At 49.0% G+C, this 18,890-nt stretch overlaps 1 protein-coding gene across 11 annotated transcripts in view; it reads left to right on the top strand.

Moving 5' to 3' along the window:
- DEPDC5 (DEP domain containing 5, GATOR1 subcomplex subunit) overlaps positions 1-18,890 on the top strand; it is a 628,116-nt gene that overhangs the window by 573,344 nt on the left and 35,882 nt on the right. For all 11 annotated transcript variants that reach the window (XM_085634591.1, XM_085634584.1, XM_085634590.1 and 8 more), the window contains 2 exons: positions 1,437-1,497; positions 18,730-18,812. In XM_085634591.1, the coding sequence (XP_085490717.1) occupies positions 1,437-1,497; positions 18,730-18,812 (144 nt within the window). The remainder of the gene's footprint in view (positions 1-1,436; positions 1,498-18,729; positions 18,813-18,890) is intronic.

Below are 18,890 nucleotides of genomic sequence, written 5' to 3'. Positions count from 1 at the left end.
ACATGTGGCAGCCTTCTCTCAGGGGAGTGAAGTTTATACATGTGGCAGCCTTCTCTCAGGGGAGTGAAGTTTATACATGTGGCAGCCTTTTCTCAGGGGAGTGCAGGTTATACATGTGGCAGCCTTGTCTCAGGGGAGTGTAGTTTATACATGTAGCAGCTTTGTCTCAGGGGAGTGTAGTTCATACATGTGGCAGCCTTTTCTCAGGGGAGTGCAGGTTATACATGTGGCAGCCTTCTCTCAGGGGAGTGTAGTTTACACATGTGGCAGCCTTCTCTCAGGGGAGTGAAGTTTATACATGTGGCAGCCTTCTCTCAGGGGAGTGAAGTTTATACATGTGGCAGCCTTCTCTCAGGGGAGTGCAGGTTATACATGTGGCAGCCTTTTCTCAGGGTAGTGTAGTATTAACCGATAGCAGACGTTTCTCAGGGGAGTGTAGTTTATACATGTTGCAGTTTATACATGTAGCAGCCTTTTCTCAGGGGAGTGTAGTTTATATACCTGGCAGCCTTTTCTCAGGAATGTAGTATATACACGTGGCAGCCTTTTCTCAGGGAAGTGTAGTTTATACACGTGGAAGCCTTTTCTCAGGTTAGTGTTGTATTAACCAATAGCAGACTTTTCTCAGGGTAGTTTTAGTGTATACATGTGGCAGCCTTGTCTCAGGGGAGTGTCGTTTACACATGTGGCAGCCTTTTCTGAGGGGAGCGCAGGTTATACATGTGGCAGCCTTGTCTCAGGGGAGTGTAGTTTATACATATGGCAGCCATGTCTCAGGGGAGTGTAGTTTATACACGTGGCAGCCTTTTCTCAGGGGAGTGCAGGTTATACATGTGGCAGCCTTGTCTCAGGTGAGTGTAGTTTACACATGTGGCAGCCATGTCTCAGGGGAGTGTAGTTTATACACGTGGCAGCCTTTTCTCAGGGGAGTGTAGTTTACACATGTGGCAGCCTTGTCTCAGGGGAGTGTAGTTTATACACGTGGCAGCCTTTTCTCAGGGGAGTGTAGTTTATACCTGTCACAGCCCTCCCTGGTGAGCACGGTCTACACCTGTACCACCACTTGCTCAGAGAAGTGTAATTTATCTGTGCAGCAGCTTATTTCAAAGTAAGAGTAGTTTATACTTGTAGTAGCCGGTTCTCGGAGGAATGAAGTGTATACCTTTCAAAGACTTTTTCCAGATGAGTGCAATGTATACTGTGTAAAAGCCACTAGAGGCATACACTTTTCTCAGTAGAGTATGGGTTTTGCTTACAGTAGCCTCTTCCCAAGCAATTGCGACTTACACATGTAGCAGCTTTCCCATCTGGATGTATTTTATGCTTCTAGTGGTTTTTTTCTCCAGGAAAGAGGAGTTTTTAACTACAGAGGCAGTTTAATCTGTAAACACTTACACTCTACTAAGTACTTACCTGACTGTTAATGTGTTTTTCAGGCTTTGAACCCGAAACCTATTGGGATCGCATGCACCTTCTGCAGGAGGCCATTGCGCATAGGTAAGTGTCAGGGTGACCAGTGGGCTTCCCTTCCTCGCCCTACCAGGCTGCTCAGCGTGTGCTGGGTGGGTGACTGGCTCATCTGCAGAACATGTTGTGTGATGTTACTTTTACACAATTGATAGTAACGATGGCATCATCAAACGTGCTGGCTTTCCCTCTAAACCCACTCAAGTACACAATCAATTATTGGTATCAGTCCGTTGACTCCCTAACTAACCCGTTGCTAAAGGGTGCTAGACATTTATTAGAAGAAAAATCCATGCAATGCTGATTCCCCCCGCACTTTATTTTTTCTAGGAAGGAGGAGCTTGAATAATCCCATTGATGCCTCTCAGTGCCAGGAGGCCATATCAATGCTCCAAGTGCACCCAAGAAATACACTAGAACTCTTGCGATGCTTCAAAGACAGGGAGATCAGGTTAGGATGCTCCACAAAGGCAAAAATACATGTGATCTGTGGAGCACCTCATCATGTGATTCTTCCTGTACAACCTGCCTGCACAAATGACTTCTCAGTAAAAGTTGGAGGTTGAACCTGGGCTCGGGCGAAGAATTCAGTATGTTACTGATTGCAATCCAGAACCGCAATCTTGATCCTAATTTTGCTGTCAGTCGTCATCCCTTGTTTTTCAAATGTTTGATTTCTGATGGATACTTCTACTTGCTGATTCCTCACTTTTTGGATATACCTGAAGTCAGACTGTATTCGGAAACTTTTCAATCTCTCTCAGTGCCGGTAGGGGAAGCTGGCTCAATCTCGACGTTAGTGGATCCATAAAGCTCCCCCACTGGCGACCTGACGTCAGTTTCCTAGTACCCTTTTTTCTGCTGCATTGACATGTATTCTTTCAACAGTTTGATTTGACTTTTTTTTTTAATACTTCCTCAAAAAAAAAACTGAAGCAGTGTATGGCTGTCTCCCCTAAAAGTTCAGGCTGTAAACGAGACTGGGATGGACAGATGTCCATCATCATAGATCCAGACAACATCTGTATTTGGTGCCACGACAAGAAGTTGTGTGAATCATACAGTAGCATGCATCCCAACTCCATCAAACAAAGAGTGTCCACATTTTTCATGGCCAGGGACGATCAACAAAGCTTCACCTGAGGATGGAGTCGCCGTCGTCATAGTCCTCCCAATGCAAGTCTAACCAGAAGCATTGACATGATTCCCAGCATTCATGGACTTCAATAGATAAGGCACCGTGGCGCTCTGATATGCTCCTCATCAGAACCAGAACTGGTCCCTGTATGCCAAGAGGAGCTGTCGCCTGCAGTTCCTTCAGACCCAATGCCAATGTCTGAGTCCTCCATGCCTGTGGTTTCCTCACCCATCCCTCAGCCCTACCTGGAGATTCCTGCTCTGCCGGGCCCACCCTGTGTTCTTTCTAAACTCTGTTTGGCCTCTTTTGCAGGGCTATGGTATCCTATGGAAAGCCTTCAGGCCCCATTTGCTTTCCCTTTGGAATGCTGTGGACTGGCTAAACCTTGGCTCCCTTCGCCCCTTTTCTTTTCCTAGTTCCATGACGCTAACAAGAAAACGTATATTCAGGCCATGATTCTGATGTTTCAGACAGGAGCAAACATTCCAGTCCTGATTGACCTTTGCCTGCTAGATCTGCTACCGTCCTACATCCTTGTGGTCAATACTCCCACTGGCAAATGATGGCCATCCAGATGCGCCTCTGCAGGCAGTGTTTTCAACAGGGAGAGGGCTGTCATATTCCATACTGATCTCGCAGGACGGTGCAGCAGATTTGACATGCTGGAGTGTGGAGGAGAACTTTGTGAAAGGGGTGCCCGACAAGTCTCCACCAACACTAGCCATGGAGGTCATGGGCAGTTCCATTTTAGGGTGTAGAGCGCATCTGGAGGAATTGTAAATTAGAGGCCTTTGGTCTTCAGAGGTGCAGATGTTACACATTAATCTAATGGAGCAGAGAGCAATGTGGCTGGCGCCCAATGTTCAGGCGCCAGTCTGTTCAGAACTTGTTATACAACAAGACTGCAATGTGATTTGTCAGCAAACAGGGAGGTATGGGGGTTCAGAAGCAGTACAGCACTGCTCCTGGGCTCAGGATACCAGATCTGGTTGTTTGTCAATCATCTGGCTTGTGTTCTGAATGTTAGAGCGGACAGCCTGAGTCAGCGGCACCTTTCTGAACACAAGAGACTTCTTCACCCAGCAGTGATTCGATGCATGTTCGCTCTTTGAGGCACTCCTCAGGTGCACCTATTTTCCACTCGCAGCAGTGCCCATTGCTGTGCCCTCAAATTGCCAGGGGACACAGAGGGCCTCAGGGGACACATTTCGATCGAAGTGGGCCTTTGCACTTCACTGTGTGTTTTCCCCATACGCTTAAATTCCTCGAGTGCGGGAGAAAATTCGGCTAGACTGGACCCAAGTCATTTTAATTGTCCAGGACTGGCCATGTAGAGTGTGGTATGTGGATCTGGTGCAACTGTGTCACTCCCTACGTTGCCCTCACAGGCTAGACCTCCTCTTGCAGTCTGAGTCTGATGAACAGGTGCTGCACCCAAACTACTAGAGCTTCCACCTTCATGCCGTGAAATTGAGGGAGATGGGGCACCTGAATTCTTTTTCTAATAGAGACTTCTAGCCCCAGATTCCTCCCCTGTTGAATATTTACTAGACATCTGACTGGATCCAGAAACGTTTCAGTTTGGACACCAAAAGAGCGCTGAGCTTTTACATAGATCGTGTCAAAGAACACCAGGTGGATGATCAGCTCTTTGTGTGGTTCTCGTGAGCGAGAAAAGGCAAGGCAGTACAAAAGAGAACCATCTTCTGCTGGATTGTGCCCTGCATTAAAATCTGTTACTGGTCAAAATCAGCCCCCGGACGGTTTGCCTGCTCATTCAGCCAAGGCCAGAGGTGCTACTACTGTGTTAGCACGCCAAATCCCTGTCCTAGACATTTGCCAAGCAGCTTCATGTGCATGCCTCAATACTGTCATGAAGCATTATTGCCTAGACAGTCTGGTTCACCGGGAGGGTCAATTTGCACACAATTTCCGGAGCAGAACAGTGTAATTGCAGATCCGTACTGTGCCATTTACCGGTGCACACAGGACCTGCTGAAAATTTCATGATCCAGTCTGACATCTGGAGAATGTTCAAGAGGTGAGGTTCAAGAGGTGAGGTGCCTGCGGCCAGATAGAGCCTCCACCAGAAAGAGTGTTACCGAAGATAAGTAACTTGTTCTGCTCTGCCTCTTAAAGATGTGGGTGTTATCTTATGTGCCTGTACAGATTTCCCTAAAACGCTGTATTCTGGGAGACGGAGTAGGTTCATCAAGTGGTGGTCAGACACATCAGTAGATTCTCTCAAGTCTCACTTATCGGATGTTCAACAATTCACCCTCTTGTTAGCTTGGCAGGGTTGCGTCGTGGATACGGTGAAGGGCCACTTATCTGCTTTGTCGACATTTTTGTGTCTCACGGATCATCCATTGTTGTTCAAGTCCTCTAAAGTCATGAGCTTTCTGAATGGTTTCACCAACATGTTTCCCTCTTCTCCTTTCATATTGCCTCATCGGACAATAATGTGGTCCCTACAATCGTATTGTGCTCTCATTTTGAACCTTTACACAGTTGCCAGTCACAACAGTTCACTTTTAGGACTGTTTTTCTGATCTCCATTACATTGACTTGACGTGTCAGTCAGTTGCAAGCACTGAGGGTCAAGCCCTCCTTTACCTCTTGCTATCCCAACAAGCTGGTTCTTAGAGCTGGAGCTGCTTTCCTGCCCAAAGTGGTTCACACCCTTCTTTTTAGGGCAACCTATCACCCTACCTGCCGTCTTTGCCTCTCCACATCTCACTGAAAAGGAGGAAAGTCTTCAAAGGCTGGGCCCAAAGAGGGCGGTCAGTTTTTGTATTTTGACCAGACCAAGGACTTCCTGCTTGAAGACCAGCTTTTCCCTGGCTGCACCAATAAGAATAAGGAGAAAGCTGTCCAGATTACGGTGTCCAGGTGAATCATCTTGAGCATCAAGGTATGTTATCCCTTGGTACACAATGACCCTCCGAAGGGCATCAGAGCTCATTCCACCAAGGCAAAGTCTTCTATTTCAGCTCTGGCAAGGGGAGTTCCCATGGTAGAAATCTGCAAGGCAACAAATTGGGCTTCCTTCCTTCACTAAACATCGCTGTTTGTATTCGGAGGTGCAGAGAGAAGGTCACTTTGCACGCTCGGTACTCCTTGACTTTTTAGTTTAACTAGTCCTTCAAGTCCACCTCCTGGGTGGGTACTGCTTGGAGATTAAATTCAAAAGGTGGAGGTGGAAGTATCTGTCAAAAGTAAACGTTACTTGACTTCACTAGCGATCGTTCTGGTGGATTCCTTACCAACCCTCCCAACTTCCCCTTCGTTAAGGCTTGTTCTCTATTACAGTCATTATAATAATAATGTAATATAATTATAATATATAATTATAATAAGGTTCCAAGTTTAGATTTTGCAATGTACCTTTCCTATTTGATGTCATTTTCAGCCTGTCTGCCTCGCAGGCTGTGTAAAAATGGATGGGAAACTGATGCCAGGGCGCTAGTGGGGGTGCCTTATGGCTCCAGTGACACCGCAGAGCGACTGTGGCTGCCTACAGTGTTTTGATGAAAGAGGCTGACTCCTGCCTCCAAGGAGCTCTCGGTCTCTCCTGCTGTAGTATCTCTCAAACAGAGGCATCTCTATTACATCAAACAGAACAAAGGTATAACCAGCCCGAACCTGTTTAGTTCTTTTTCCAGCACCATGGTGCCAGGACATCGGAACCCACAGCCATGCCTAAGGGCTCCAGTGGTCAAATGTGTTCAAATGTAATTGACTTTGTTTCTTGATTTTGTTCAATGTGAGTACATGGCCTTCGGGCTGTTAAAGTTACAGCAAGTGCAACAAAGTAATGTCTAAAAGCGCCGCTCTTGACGCTCTTTGTGCTGCGTGGAGGTGAGATTCTTGCCTAGGCATGATTTCGAAGATCCACAGCTGTAGCAAAAGAGGAAGGTGATGGTCCAAAAAGCTTCCAGAATGCAAGTAGATGCTTCATAATGAGGAACGGGCTGCTCTCTGGACTTAAAATGTCAGGTCTTCCTTGAGTCCTTTAGCAGCTCTACTGCAGGAAAATCATAAGCGGTTTAGGTTCAAGAATAATTCTTGTATTTTAGACTCTGGAACCCCTCAGAGAAACCAAGGAAAAAGATCTCCCTCTGTAATGGTGGTGAAATGACCCTGCCTCTCCTAGAGTTGTTTTGGTAATGGCTTTGGGCCAGATTCTGAGCCTGGTGCACAGTGGGGGCAAGAGGGTTGCATGGGATGGGGTAACAACTCCCATGCCTGTGGTTCCCTCAATGGCACATTTTGACTTTTTCCATTCAAAGGGCATTTTCTTTGAGTCACATAATAAAGCATGTGGTTGACATCGTTGATCCCCATCCACCATATTTGCTCCTCAACATGGTCTCGAAGCTGCTGAGGATTTTTAAGTACCACACACACACACCAATGACAAGTTCACAGAGCCTCTGGCTTTGGATTAAGGAGTAGTGTTGGAGCTGCAGCATGGGAGGGCCATACTCTAGTACTGCCTTTTGAGTTGATAGTCCTCTGATGCTTTCTGGTGGTGCAACTGAGAGCATTGCTGACATCCAAGGAGCCATTCTCAGCATTTAGCAGATGTTTGGTCTGATTGAGACTAGGGATGACTTTGCTCTCCTCTGTGGTTACTGATATTGGGGATACACTGAGGAAGAGAGGAGGGAGGGGATGGTGATGAAGTAAATGTGACTCTCTGTTGGAAAAACACACTCCCACACTGGAAGGGTGGTGGTGTCCTCCTCAACACACTGTGGTAGCTTGGCTCGAGTGGTCAGGAATCAGGCTCCGTGCTAAGCATACGACATACCCATACAATAACCATGCGTGCATCCGTTCCAAAAACGACTCTACACCGTAAAAATTATGAAAATATCTTTCTTTATCTTCTTTTTCTCTTAGTTGCTGATTGGATAAATAAATAACAATCACAATATACAAACTTTTTAGATAGTGCAGGTCAAATAAATACTGGCTTAATGATTCAATAAATAGGGGTGATCATAAATAATGAAGGCATAAATATAAGTGCAATACATACAGGCAATTAAATATTCTGAGGCAATAAATACTGTAAACCAATAAATATTGTGCATCGATAAATACTGTGGACCAATAAATACAGTGAAGCAATAAATAGGTTAAATACAATAAATACAGTGCCCCTAATAAATACTTAAAAGCTGACAGTGACACTCATAGAATCAGATCACTTTTGAATTCCTAAGGGCTGATTTGGCCCAGGCACAGCTTGTGGGGATGTGGAAGGCTTGAGGGTGTCTACTCCCTGGCTTGGACAAGGCTGAGGCCTAAACTGAGGTAGATCAAGGGGGGAATACCAGAGACCTGGCTCTCTCCCTCCACACAACCTCTCTAGATTAGTCCCAGCTCACCCCTGGCACAGTCAGGTTGGTTCCAGCACCTCCCTAGCCCCTTAGAGCAGTCTCTCAGGTCTCCACAGGGCCTTAGGCGCCCTCTACTCCACTTACTGCCCTTTTTCTGATGCTCCGACGCCGCTGGAGTCGTGTCGACGCCGTGAGGCGGTTCCGATTTGATGTCGGCGGCCTCGGCACAATGTCAGTTCTTGACGACGCCGGTAGGCGACTCCGGTTCGATGTCGGTGGCCTCGGCTCGATCTCGACCTCCGATTTGATGGCGTCGGGCAGTCTTTACTCGATGTCGACTTCGGGCGGCTCCGGTCCGATGGCGACCTCAACTTCGATGACGTCGGCCGGCCTTGACTCGATGTCGACTTCCGGCGGCTCCGGAGTGCGATCCTCACTCCCGACCTCCGGTGCTCCTCTCCTTAGGTTTCCGGCGACTCCGGAGTGCGACCTCCACTCCCGACCTCCGGCACGATTCTCTCAGGTTCCGGCGACTCCGGAGTGCGATCCTCACTCCCGACCTCCGGTACACTTCACCTTGGTCTCCGACGACTCCGGAGGGCGGACTTCACTCCTCCGATGACGCCGCTCACTCGACCTCGGGTGACTTCCTCCTCGACCTCTGGTACTCCTCACGACCTCTGACGGCGCCCTCTCTCGACCTCTGGCGGCTCCGGGTACGACGTCCGCTTTCCAGTCGGCGCCGCTTCTCCACCTCGGGCTCCAGGTCTCAGGCTACTCGACGTCGGACTCCAGGGAAACCAGTTTCCAGGTCAGGATCTTGCTGTTCTCTGTTTCTAAGGCCTGTTCCTGCTGTCCAGGTCCTTAGGATGGTTTTTCTTGCTTCTTCCCACACAGGGCTCCAGGCTGGGCTCAGTCAGTAGGGACTAGTATCAAGGGTGGGTTTATGGACCCCACTCCAGGCACAAGTTTCCACCCCTGCTGCTTCACTCCTTCCTCCTTCAAGTTTCTGCTGCTCTCTCCTCACCAGTCAGGTGCCAACTGCCAGCTCCAACTGCCAACTCTCTGTCTTAGCTTCCCAACATTCTAAACCGCCTCCAACTGTCACAGGGTTCTGGAATGTTCTGGAAGGTGCTAGTAGGTTCCAGTGGGTGCTGGTGATGTCACAGGTGGCCACCATTTTGTGCTCCAGGCCCTCAGACAGAAGTTTCAGGGGTAGCTAAAATGGCTCCCTGAATCTACAGCAACACTAAAAAGTCTGGTGGTTCCCAAAAAGGAAAAATTCAAACAGGGTTTGAGGCAAAAGTGGGACAAAATAAATAATGATGAGGAGGGACCACCCAAAGGGCTGACAGGTCTAACACGCGTCCCCCCCAGCTGAAAGTGGGGAGAGCTACCCAACCCCTTGGGAGTTCTCATCACTAAGGCGGAAATACCTTGAGAGACCGTCTGCATTGGCGTGGTCCACTCCAGGCCGATGTTCCACCTGAAAGTCCATTCCCTGTAGGGAAATAGACCACCTCAACAACTTGGGATTCTCCCCCTTCATTTGCATCTGCCAACGAAGGGGTCTGTGGTTGGTCTGAACCAGGAAGTGCGAGCCAAACAGGTATGGCCGCAACTTCTTCAGAGCCCATACCACTGCAAAGGCTTCACGCTCTATTGCACTCCACTTCTGTTCCCTGGGAAGTAGTCTCCGGGATAGGAAGACCACGGGTTGATCCAGACCCTCTTCGTTGAGTTGCGATAACACTGCCCCAATGCCATGTTCTGATGCATCTGTCTGGACAATGAACTCCTTGGAAAAGTCTGGGGCCCTTAAGACCGGGGCCTCGCACATGGCTTTCTTCAATCTCTCAAAGGCTTGCTGACAAGCCTCCGTCCAGACTACCCGTCGAGGTTGTTTCTTGGACGTGAGCTCCGTGAGGGGGGCTACGATGGTACCGTACCCCTTCACGAAGCGGCGGTAGTATCCCGTGAGGCCCAAAAATGCTCGGACCTCAGTCTGTGTCTTGGGGGGTTCCCAGGCCATGATGGCCTCGATCTTCGCCTGGAGGGGTTGCACCGCTCCCCTACCCACCAAGTGTCCAAGGTACACTACCGACCCCTGCCCGATCTGGCACTTGCTGGCCTTGATCGTCAATCCAGCTTGTCTCAGGGCCTGGAGAACAGCTTGCAGGTGACGCAAGTGATCCTCCCAGCTGTTACTGAAGACGGCTATGTCATCCAGATAAGCAGCAGAGAAACTCTCCATTCCGGTGAGGATCTGGTTTACCAGGCGCTGAAACGTGGCAGGTGCGTTCTTGAGCCCAAAGGGCATCACACAGAACTGGTAGTGGCCATTGGGCGTGGAGAAGGCTGACCTTTCCCTTGCTCCATCAGTCAAAGAGATCTGCCAGTACCCTGAAGTAAGGTCAAAGGTACTTAGATATTGGGCAGCTCCCAGCCGGTCAATCAATTCATCCGCCCTAGGGATCGGATGAGCATCAGTTTTGGTCACTGAATTCAGTCCCCGATAGTCCACACAGAACCTCAGTTCTGGTTGGGCACCCGGTGGTGCAGCTTTTGGTACTAACACCACCGGACTGGACCAGGGGCTGCTAGAAGGTTCGATCACTCCTAGCTCCAGCATCTTAGTGACTTCACTATGAATGCTGGCCTTCACCTTGTCTGACATCCGGTAGATCTTGGACTTCACAGGTGGGCTGTCTCCTGTGTCCACGTCATGGACGCACAGGTGAGTCCTACCCAGGACAAGGGAGAACAACGAGGAGTACTGCCCCAGGACCTGGCGACAGTCCTCCTGCTGTTCAGGAGTTAGAGATGGGGAGAGAATCACTCCCTCCACCGACCCATCCTTCTCTTGAGACGCAAACAGATCAGGGAGAGGCTCGCTTTCCACGTCCTCTCCTCCGTCAGTCACCATCATCAAGATGACTTCGGGCCTCTCGTGGTGGGGTTTGAGGCGGTTAGCATGCAGCACCCGCAGGGGCTGACGAGGGGTCTTCAGGTCCACCAAGTAGGTAGCCTTACCCTTCTTCTCCAACACCTCAAAGGGTCCTGACCAGCGATCCTGGAGGGCGCTAAGCTCTCCTGGTTCGATCACCCACACCTTCTGGCCAGGCTCCAACTCCACCGGGTGAGCATTGTGGTCATACCACGCCTTCATCACTGCTTGGCTGGCTTCCAAGTTGTCAGAAGCTTGCTTCCACAACTTAGCCATTTGGCTCCGGAAGGCCAGCATGTAGCTCACCACATCCTGGGGAAGCTTTCTGGGAGTTCTTTCCCATCCGTCTCTCACCAGGTTGAGAGGTCCACGTACAGGGTGCCCATACAGAAGCTCGAAGGGGCTGAAGCCCACTCCCTTCTGTGGCACTTCCCTGTAGGAAAAAAGTAAACAGGGTAGGAGGACGTCCCATTTCCTCCGCAGGCTTTCAGGCAGACTTCTGATCATGCCCTTCAAGGTTTTGTTAAACCTCTCCACCAGACCATTGGTCTGGGGGTGGTAAGGAGTTGTGAACCGGTAGGTCACTCCACACTCCTTCCACATGGCCCGCATGTACGCTGACATGAAGTTGGTCCCCCTGTCGGACACAACTTCCTTGGGAAAACCCACTCGGGTAAAGATTCCCATCAGGGCCCTAGCCACAACAGGTGCGGTTATGGTCCTCAGAGGTATTGCCTCTGGGTACCGTGTGGCATGATCCACCAGAACCAGGATAAACCTGTGACCAGCTGTAGTCGGTGGATCTAACGGACCCACAATGTCGATGCCCACCCTTTCAAAGGGGGTGCTAACGACAGGAAGTGGTTCCAGGGGAGCTTTCAGCTTCACCCCTGTTTTCCCACTGGCTTGGCAAGACACACATGTCCGGCAGTAGGTATCGGACGACACTTTCATCTGAGGCCAATAAAAGTGTGGGACAAGACGGGCGAAGGTCTTGTCTTGCCCCAGGTGTCCTGCCAATGGTATCTCGTGAGCCAACTCCAGAAGGAAGGCTCGATAACGTTGAGGGACTACCAAGGCTCGTGACGATCCATGTAGGGGTGCCTTGGGTTCACTGTAGAGGAGGCCATCCTCCCAGTAAACACTGTAGTTCCCTTCAACGTTCCCTGCTGCCTGGGCTTCGGCCTGACGCCTTAGCCCCTCAAGGGTAGGGCACTCCCTCTGGCCCTGGCAGAATTCCTCCCTGGACGGGCCTCCCTCCACGTGCCACTCGGCCGGGATGGGTAGGTCCTCCAGGTTGGTAACGTCCCCCACCGCAGACTCCTGGTCCACCACCTCCGGTGGCCTATCCGTCCTACGGGGTGGGGACGCCGAGGCAGGCTCCTCCTGTCCTCGGTTCTTCCCTTGACTGGCAGCTGGCTGCGCCTTTGTTCCAGGCTCCAGCCGAAATGAACTCCCTCTTCGGGTAGTCGCGGACCTTGTACTAATACAGGCCCAGTCAGGTGTACCCAGCATCTCAGTGTGAGTCCGGTATTCCACCTCCTTCCAAGCGTTGTGCTCCATGTCATTCCCCAGCAGACAATCGACTGGCACGGCAGGGCTTACGGCAACTCGAAGTGAACCTGCAACCCCCCCCCATTCAAAGGGAACCTCGGCCACTGGATAGTGGCCTGTTCTGCCGTCAGCCATCGCGGCTGGGTGGAGTACATCGGGAATTACCTGCTCTGGAGACACCAGTTGGCTACGCACCATAGTCATACTGGCTCCTGTGTCTCTCAGAGCCTCCCCTCTTTGGCCGTTGATGGTGACCCACTGCCCATACTTTGCGGTATTTGCGGGCACCTGGATCTTAGGAACCATCTCCCGTTCTCCCAGGGACACTAAAGTGACACCCGCCCACTCCCTTCCCTTAGTTAAGGGCATCTCCTCCCCGAGCACTACACTAGCTACTCCGGGGGTCTTTCCTCCAGTGGGAGGGGGTGGTCGTTTCAAGCACTTCGGATCTCCTTTATAGTGTCCAACGCCACCGCACTCATAGCAATGGACAACCCTTGGCTGCTGACTCTGGCCAGGATTAGGGTTTCTGGGTGGGTTAGCCCTAGGGGTGAATCCTGTTCCCTTCCCTTGGAAGTTATTTTGGGGGCCTTTGGAGAACTCCTTTTTCTTTTCCCCTCCCTCTTTCTTCTGGGGGGCGCCCTGTCCGGCCTTTTGAGTATCCCCTCCAGTCCCCCTTGTGGACACCCGGGTACTAGCCCAAATGTCCGCCTCCTCAGCAAGCTTCCGGGGACTGGTCAGCTTGCTATCCACCAGGTGTTGACGCAGTTCAGGGAAACATTTCTCAAGCAGGTGTTCCTTCAGTACTAGGTCAAACAACCCCTCGTAGTTCCTCACTTCACTGCCCTGAATCCAAGCCTCTAGTGCCTTCTTTGCATAGTCCAGGAAGTCCACCCAATTCTGTTTGCCCAGTTTGTGACTACCCCTGAACTTCTGTCTGTACTTTTCGGGTGTTAGTCCAAACTTTCTTATGAGCGCCAGCTTCATGGTGGGGTAGTGGGTCTGCTCATCCTCCTCGAGGGCCAATAATGCATCCCTACCAGCTGGAGGCATGTACTTGTACAATCCCCCTCCCGCTGGCAAAACTCCCTGAGTTGGGCCACAGTGTACGTTTCTAAATTCTCCAGTACAAACTCCATCTTGCCCACTCAGGTCAGAGGACAGTTATTTGCAGTAACAATGCAGGGGGGTACCTTATATAATACCTCCTCCCACCACCAGAGTAAATTTGGAAAAAAACAAAAACCCACAATTAGGAAGGCCGCTTTGAGAAAACTCCCGGTGTAGGCCTATGGACTACCCACAGTTACTGTTGAGTATACGTAGGCACAGCTCTATCCCACCACTGAACACCAATTAATGTTGGAAAAACACACTCCCACACTGGAAGGGTGGTGGTGTCCTCCTCAACACACTGTGGTAGCTTGGCTCGAGTGGTCAGGAATCAGGCTCCGTGCTAAGCATACGACATACCCATACAATAACCATGCGTGCATCCGTTCCAAAAACGACTCTACACCGTAAAAATTATGAAAATATCTTTCTTTATCTTCTTTTTCTCTTAGTTGCTGATTGGATAAATAAATAACAATCACAATATACAAACTTTTTAGATAGTGCAGGTCAAATAAATACTGGCTTAATGATTCAATAAATAGGGGTGATCATAAATAATGAAGGCATAAATATAAGTGCAATACATACAGGCAATTAAATATTCTGAGGCAATAAATACTGTAAACCAATAAATATTGTGCATCGATAAATACTGTGGACCAATAAATACAGTGAAGCAATAAATAGGTTAAATACAATAAATACAGTGCCCCTAATAAATACTTAAAAGCTGACAGTGACACTCATAGAATCAGATCACTTTTGAATTCCTAAGGGCTGATTTGGCCCAGGCACAGCTTGTGGGGATGTGGAAGGCTTGAGGGTGTCTACTCCCTGGCTTGGACAAGGCTGAGGCCTAAACTGAGGTAGATCAAGGGGGGAATACCAGAGACCTGGCTCTCTCCCTCCACACAACCTCTCTAGATTAGTCCCAGCTCACCCCTGGCACAGTCAGGTTGGTTCCAGCACCTCCCTAGCCCCTTAGAGCAGTCTCTCAGGTCTCCACAGGGCCTTAGGCGCCCTCTACTCCACTTACTGCCCTTTTTCTGATGCTCCGACGCCGCTGGAGTCGTGTCGACGCCGTGAGGCGGTTCCGATTTGATGTCGGCGGCCTCGGCACAATGTCAGTTCTTGACGACGCCGGTAGGCGACTCCGGTTCGATGTCGGTGGCCTCGGCTCGATCTCGACCTCCGATTTGATGGCGTCGGGCAGTCTTTACTCGATGTCGACTTCGGGCGGCTCCGGTCCGATGGCGACCTCAACTTCGATGACGTCGGCCGGCCTTGACTCGATGTCGACTTCCGGCGGCTCCGGAGTGCGATCCTCACTCCCGACCTCCGGTGCTCCTCTCCTTAGGTTTCCGGCGACTCCGGAGTGCGACCTCCACTCCCGACCTCCGGCACGATTCTCTCAGGTTCCGGCGACTCCGGAGTGCGATCCTCACTCCCGACCTCCGGTACACTTCACCTTGGTCTCCGACGACTCCGGAGGGCGGACTTCACTCCTCCGATGACGCCGCTCACTCGACCTCGGGTGACTTCCTCCTCGACCTCTGGTACTCCTCACGACCTCTGACGGCGCCCTCTCTCGACCTCTGGCGGCTCCGGGTACGACGTCCGCTTTCCAGTCGGCGCCGCTTCTCCACCTCGGGCTCCAGGTCTCAGGCTACTCGACGTCGGACTCCAGGGAAACCAGTTTCCAGGTCAGGATCTTGCTGTTCTCTGTTTCTAAGGCCTGTTCCTGCTGTCCAGGTCCTTAGGATGGTTTTTCTTGCTTCTTCCCACACAGGGCTCCAGGCTGGGCTCAGTCAGTAGGGACTAGTATCAAGGGTGGGTTTATGGACCCCACTCCAGGCACAAGTTTCCACCCCTGCTGCTTCACTCCTTCCTCCTTCAAGTTTCTGCTGCTCTCTCCTCACCAGTCAGGTGCCAACTGCCAGCTCCAACTGCCAACTCTCTGTCTTAGCTTCCCAACATTCTAAACCGCCTCCAACTGTCACAGGGTTCTGGAATGTTCTGGAAGGTGCTAGTAGGTTCCAGTGGGTGCTGGTGATGTCACAGGTGGCCACCATTTTGTGCTCCAGGCCCTCAGACAGAAGTTTCAGGGGTAGCTAAAATGGCTCCCTGAATCTGCAGCAACACTAAAAAGTCTGGTGGTTCCCAAAAAGGAAAAATTCAAACAGGGTTTGAGGCAAAAGTGGGACAAAATAAATAATGATGAGGAGGGACCACCCAAAGGGCTGACAGGTCTAACACTCTCCACGACTTAAAAGGATGCACATGATATTGGCACCTTGCCAGGTAGTTTTCGTAATGAGTTGATGCAGACCTCTCCATCTGATGACTGCCATTCTTTTATTGCTCCTTCGTATAAGACACCTGCCACTATGTATTTAGGACCAGCTACAAACCAGATGGTGGACATATAGGGCAAGGTTTCTGACATTCTACATAATTGTCCTTTGGATAACGCACTGTCATTTTACAGGGTCACTAACTCAACAAGTCAGTACCAAGGGAAAAGCAATGCAAACCTTCTGAAGAGATTTAAAATATGAATACGTTGCCAAATGTGCTGCAAATTAAATTGTGTTTTTAAGGAAAACGGCAATTTCACAGTCACCTCCTTGTTCGGTGATGGGTGAAGGTATTCCAAAGAAAACCCGAAGTTCACATTGGAAAATCACTGCTCTCCATTGTCTTCAAACATATTCACCCAAATCATATGGTAGAAACTTTGAAATGTTGATTTATCAACAGAATACAAAATGTATGTTGTCACTATGTGGTCTATGCCTTCCCATGTTTTCCTATCTTTTAAGTGCTCTTGAATATATATTTTGTTGCAGTAGGGTGCAGTGTCCATTGAATCCTAAGAGAAGGAGCCTGCAAACACATGCGTGGCCCGTGAGAGGCTGAGATTTATAAGGCCTGTCTTGTGAAGTGTTCGAGTCAGGGATGGACACCAGATTGAATAGGATGAGGCTTCACTATGGATACAGGCAAACGAGGTTCTGTAGTGTGATACGCCAGGCACGTATTGATCCATATTGCAGCTTCATTGTTCGAAGTGTTTCTTTGGAGCTTGCCAAGGAGGGGTTGTAGATGTCGACTATTAGAGCATATAGGTATGATGAAACCTCTCTTTTTCAAAATCTGGATATTTCTTTGTTGGTGATCAGGTTACCCCCTCCACCTTACCTCACTGTTAAGTGGGACTTCAACCTGATATTGACTCGGTTGATGACTCTGCCTTTTGATACCATACCTAGTTATGTCAATACGCTTACTCAGGTTTTCCTTGTGTCATTAACTTCCTTCAACTTGGCTATCTGTTGTTGCTTAAATCTTCGGAGATCGTGAATCTGCAGCAAAGTTGGTATCGATTTGAATAAAAAGTGAATGCGTTATTAGTGATGTAGGTTTTGATAGGTGCTGTAATCCTTCATCGACCCTCACAGTCTACAGATCTTCGGATACACACTGGGTTGAAAGAGTGTAGTATGTGAAGAGGTGTGAGTGGGTGTGCTTGGTGTAGTTTTTTTTTCTTGGCATCATTTGACGCCTGGAGCATAAGTGGCACCACCTGGCACACTGACAGAGTGTTAACAAGTTTTACATATTTCTGAGATAAATAATCTACAGAGGGAGCACAGTATGAATCAGAACTATCTTTAACGAAGGCACATAACTTGTTTCTTACTCATAACCTCATTCCTCTCCCCCCCCACCATAACTTACTTCCTCCAAATCTTTAATTCTCCCCTTTCCATTTCTGCACCCTGCAAGCTGATTAGATGCCAAGCCAGGGTTTCTTACTGTAAGGTGCTAACCTTTTGGGGAAGACCACTCGATCAACAAGGATTCCCGCTATCTCGTACCGCCCCCAACTTCATTTCTCCTGACCCCGCCTTGGTATTTTAAGACATCCTCAGCCTGGTGTCAAGAGGTAAACAAAATAAGAAACAGCACAACATAACAAGTAAATAAATGAGATTGGAGATTGTTGTCAGCAAAATTAGATAGGATGCATAGCAATCAATTTATCTGCCTCTGTGTTTATTTTATATAGTGGTATATTATATATACATACATACATACATACATACATACATACGTACATATATATTTAGAGAGAGAGAGAGAGATGGAGAGTTGACTAGTGGTGTGGGAGCATTCTTTGCACAGCACGAATGGTGATACTACAAGTAAAGTGGGCTGCTCACTCAGTGCACTTTCTTGTTCACCTTGGGCTGGATTTACTATGGAGGTGATGCTAAATTCCTTCATGAAGATGCATTTTATATCTCTGAGCAAAGGGGATATAGCCTGGGACTCTGGTACAGAGAAGATTTTGGAAAACATTTCACTTTTTCGCACTCCACAGAGAGTAGTGAACGCCATCAGACTTTTTTTTTGACAAATTCTGCCCCCCAGTCCCTGTTTACAACTGCCCCCAGCCACCCCAAAACTGATTTGCCCAGGTTCTATATTTGTAGCAGCTTGGAGGACTTGAGTACATGTCAAAATGAGGGTGGAATTCAGTGGGCAGGTACATGTCGCAGTGTACAGAGGGTACAATACTGGATTTATGTGGTGGCCATGTTAGCGATGATGATGGTAGGAAAGGGGGTCTCAGATGGTTTATAAAAATCAAACTCCCGTATCCTAAGAATTTTTCTCAGTGAAAATTGAACTAAGCACATCATTACCTGAGCAAATTAGAAGTATATTGCACATACTAGAACAAAGTCAAAAGATGGACATTTATAAATCAGTTCATATTGCAAAATTAAAACCATGTAAGATTTTGGCAGGATATGTTTATAATTTGCAATTAAGACAGAATGCACCAAAAAGTAACTTGAAGCAGTAACCGTGCAGTACTTTGCCTTCACAGTCCCTCTCTTCCATCTCTCCTGTCCTTCCACAACACATTGAGATGACCATGTACTGGCATCAAGTGATTTACAAATTACCAACCTGATATTACATATCCGTTCTGTGTTGCTTTCACTTCTATATTTCTGTCACTCTCCGGTGTGTGGGGGAAGTAGAGCACCCTTTAGCATAGTGTGGTCACTTTATTGGGCGCAATAGAACGGGGGGTGCTTTTGTTATTACCAAGTTATTGATTTTAACCTCCCTCTTTACAGATTTGGCTTTATCCAGGATAAATATTCCGCATCTGCATTCAACTTTCCAGCTGAGAACAAGCCACAGTACATCCATGTGACAGGTGAGTAGCCAAGGCCCTCGAAAGAAGAATGGGGATTGAGGGGAGTCTTAGGTGAGGTTTAGCTATTAGTAGGTAATC

This window comes from Triturus cristatus, chromosome 11, assembly GCF_964204655.1.
Source record: "Triturus cristatus chromosome 11, aTriCri1.1, whole genome shotgun sequence".
Lineage (NCBI taxonomy): Eukaryota > Metazoa > Chordata > Amphibia > Caudata > Salamandridae > Triturus > Triturus cristatus.
The sequence above is the reverse complement of the archived record's forward strand: the minus strand, read 5'-3'. Positions and strand labels throughout refer to the sequence as shown.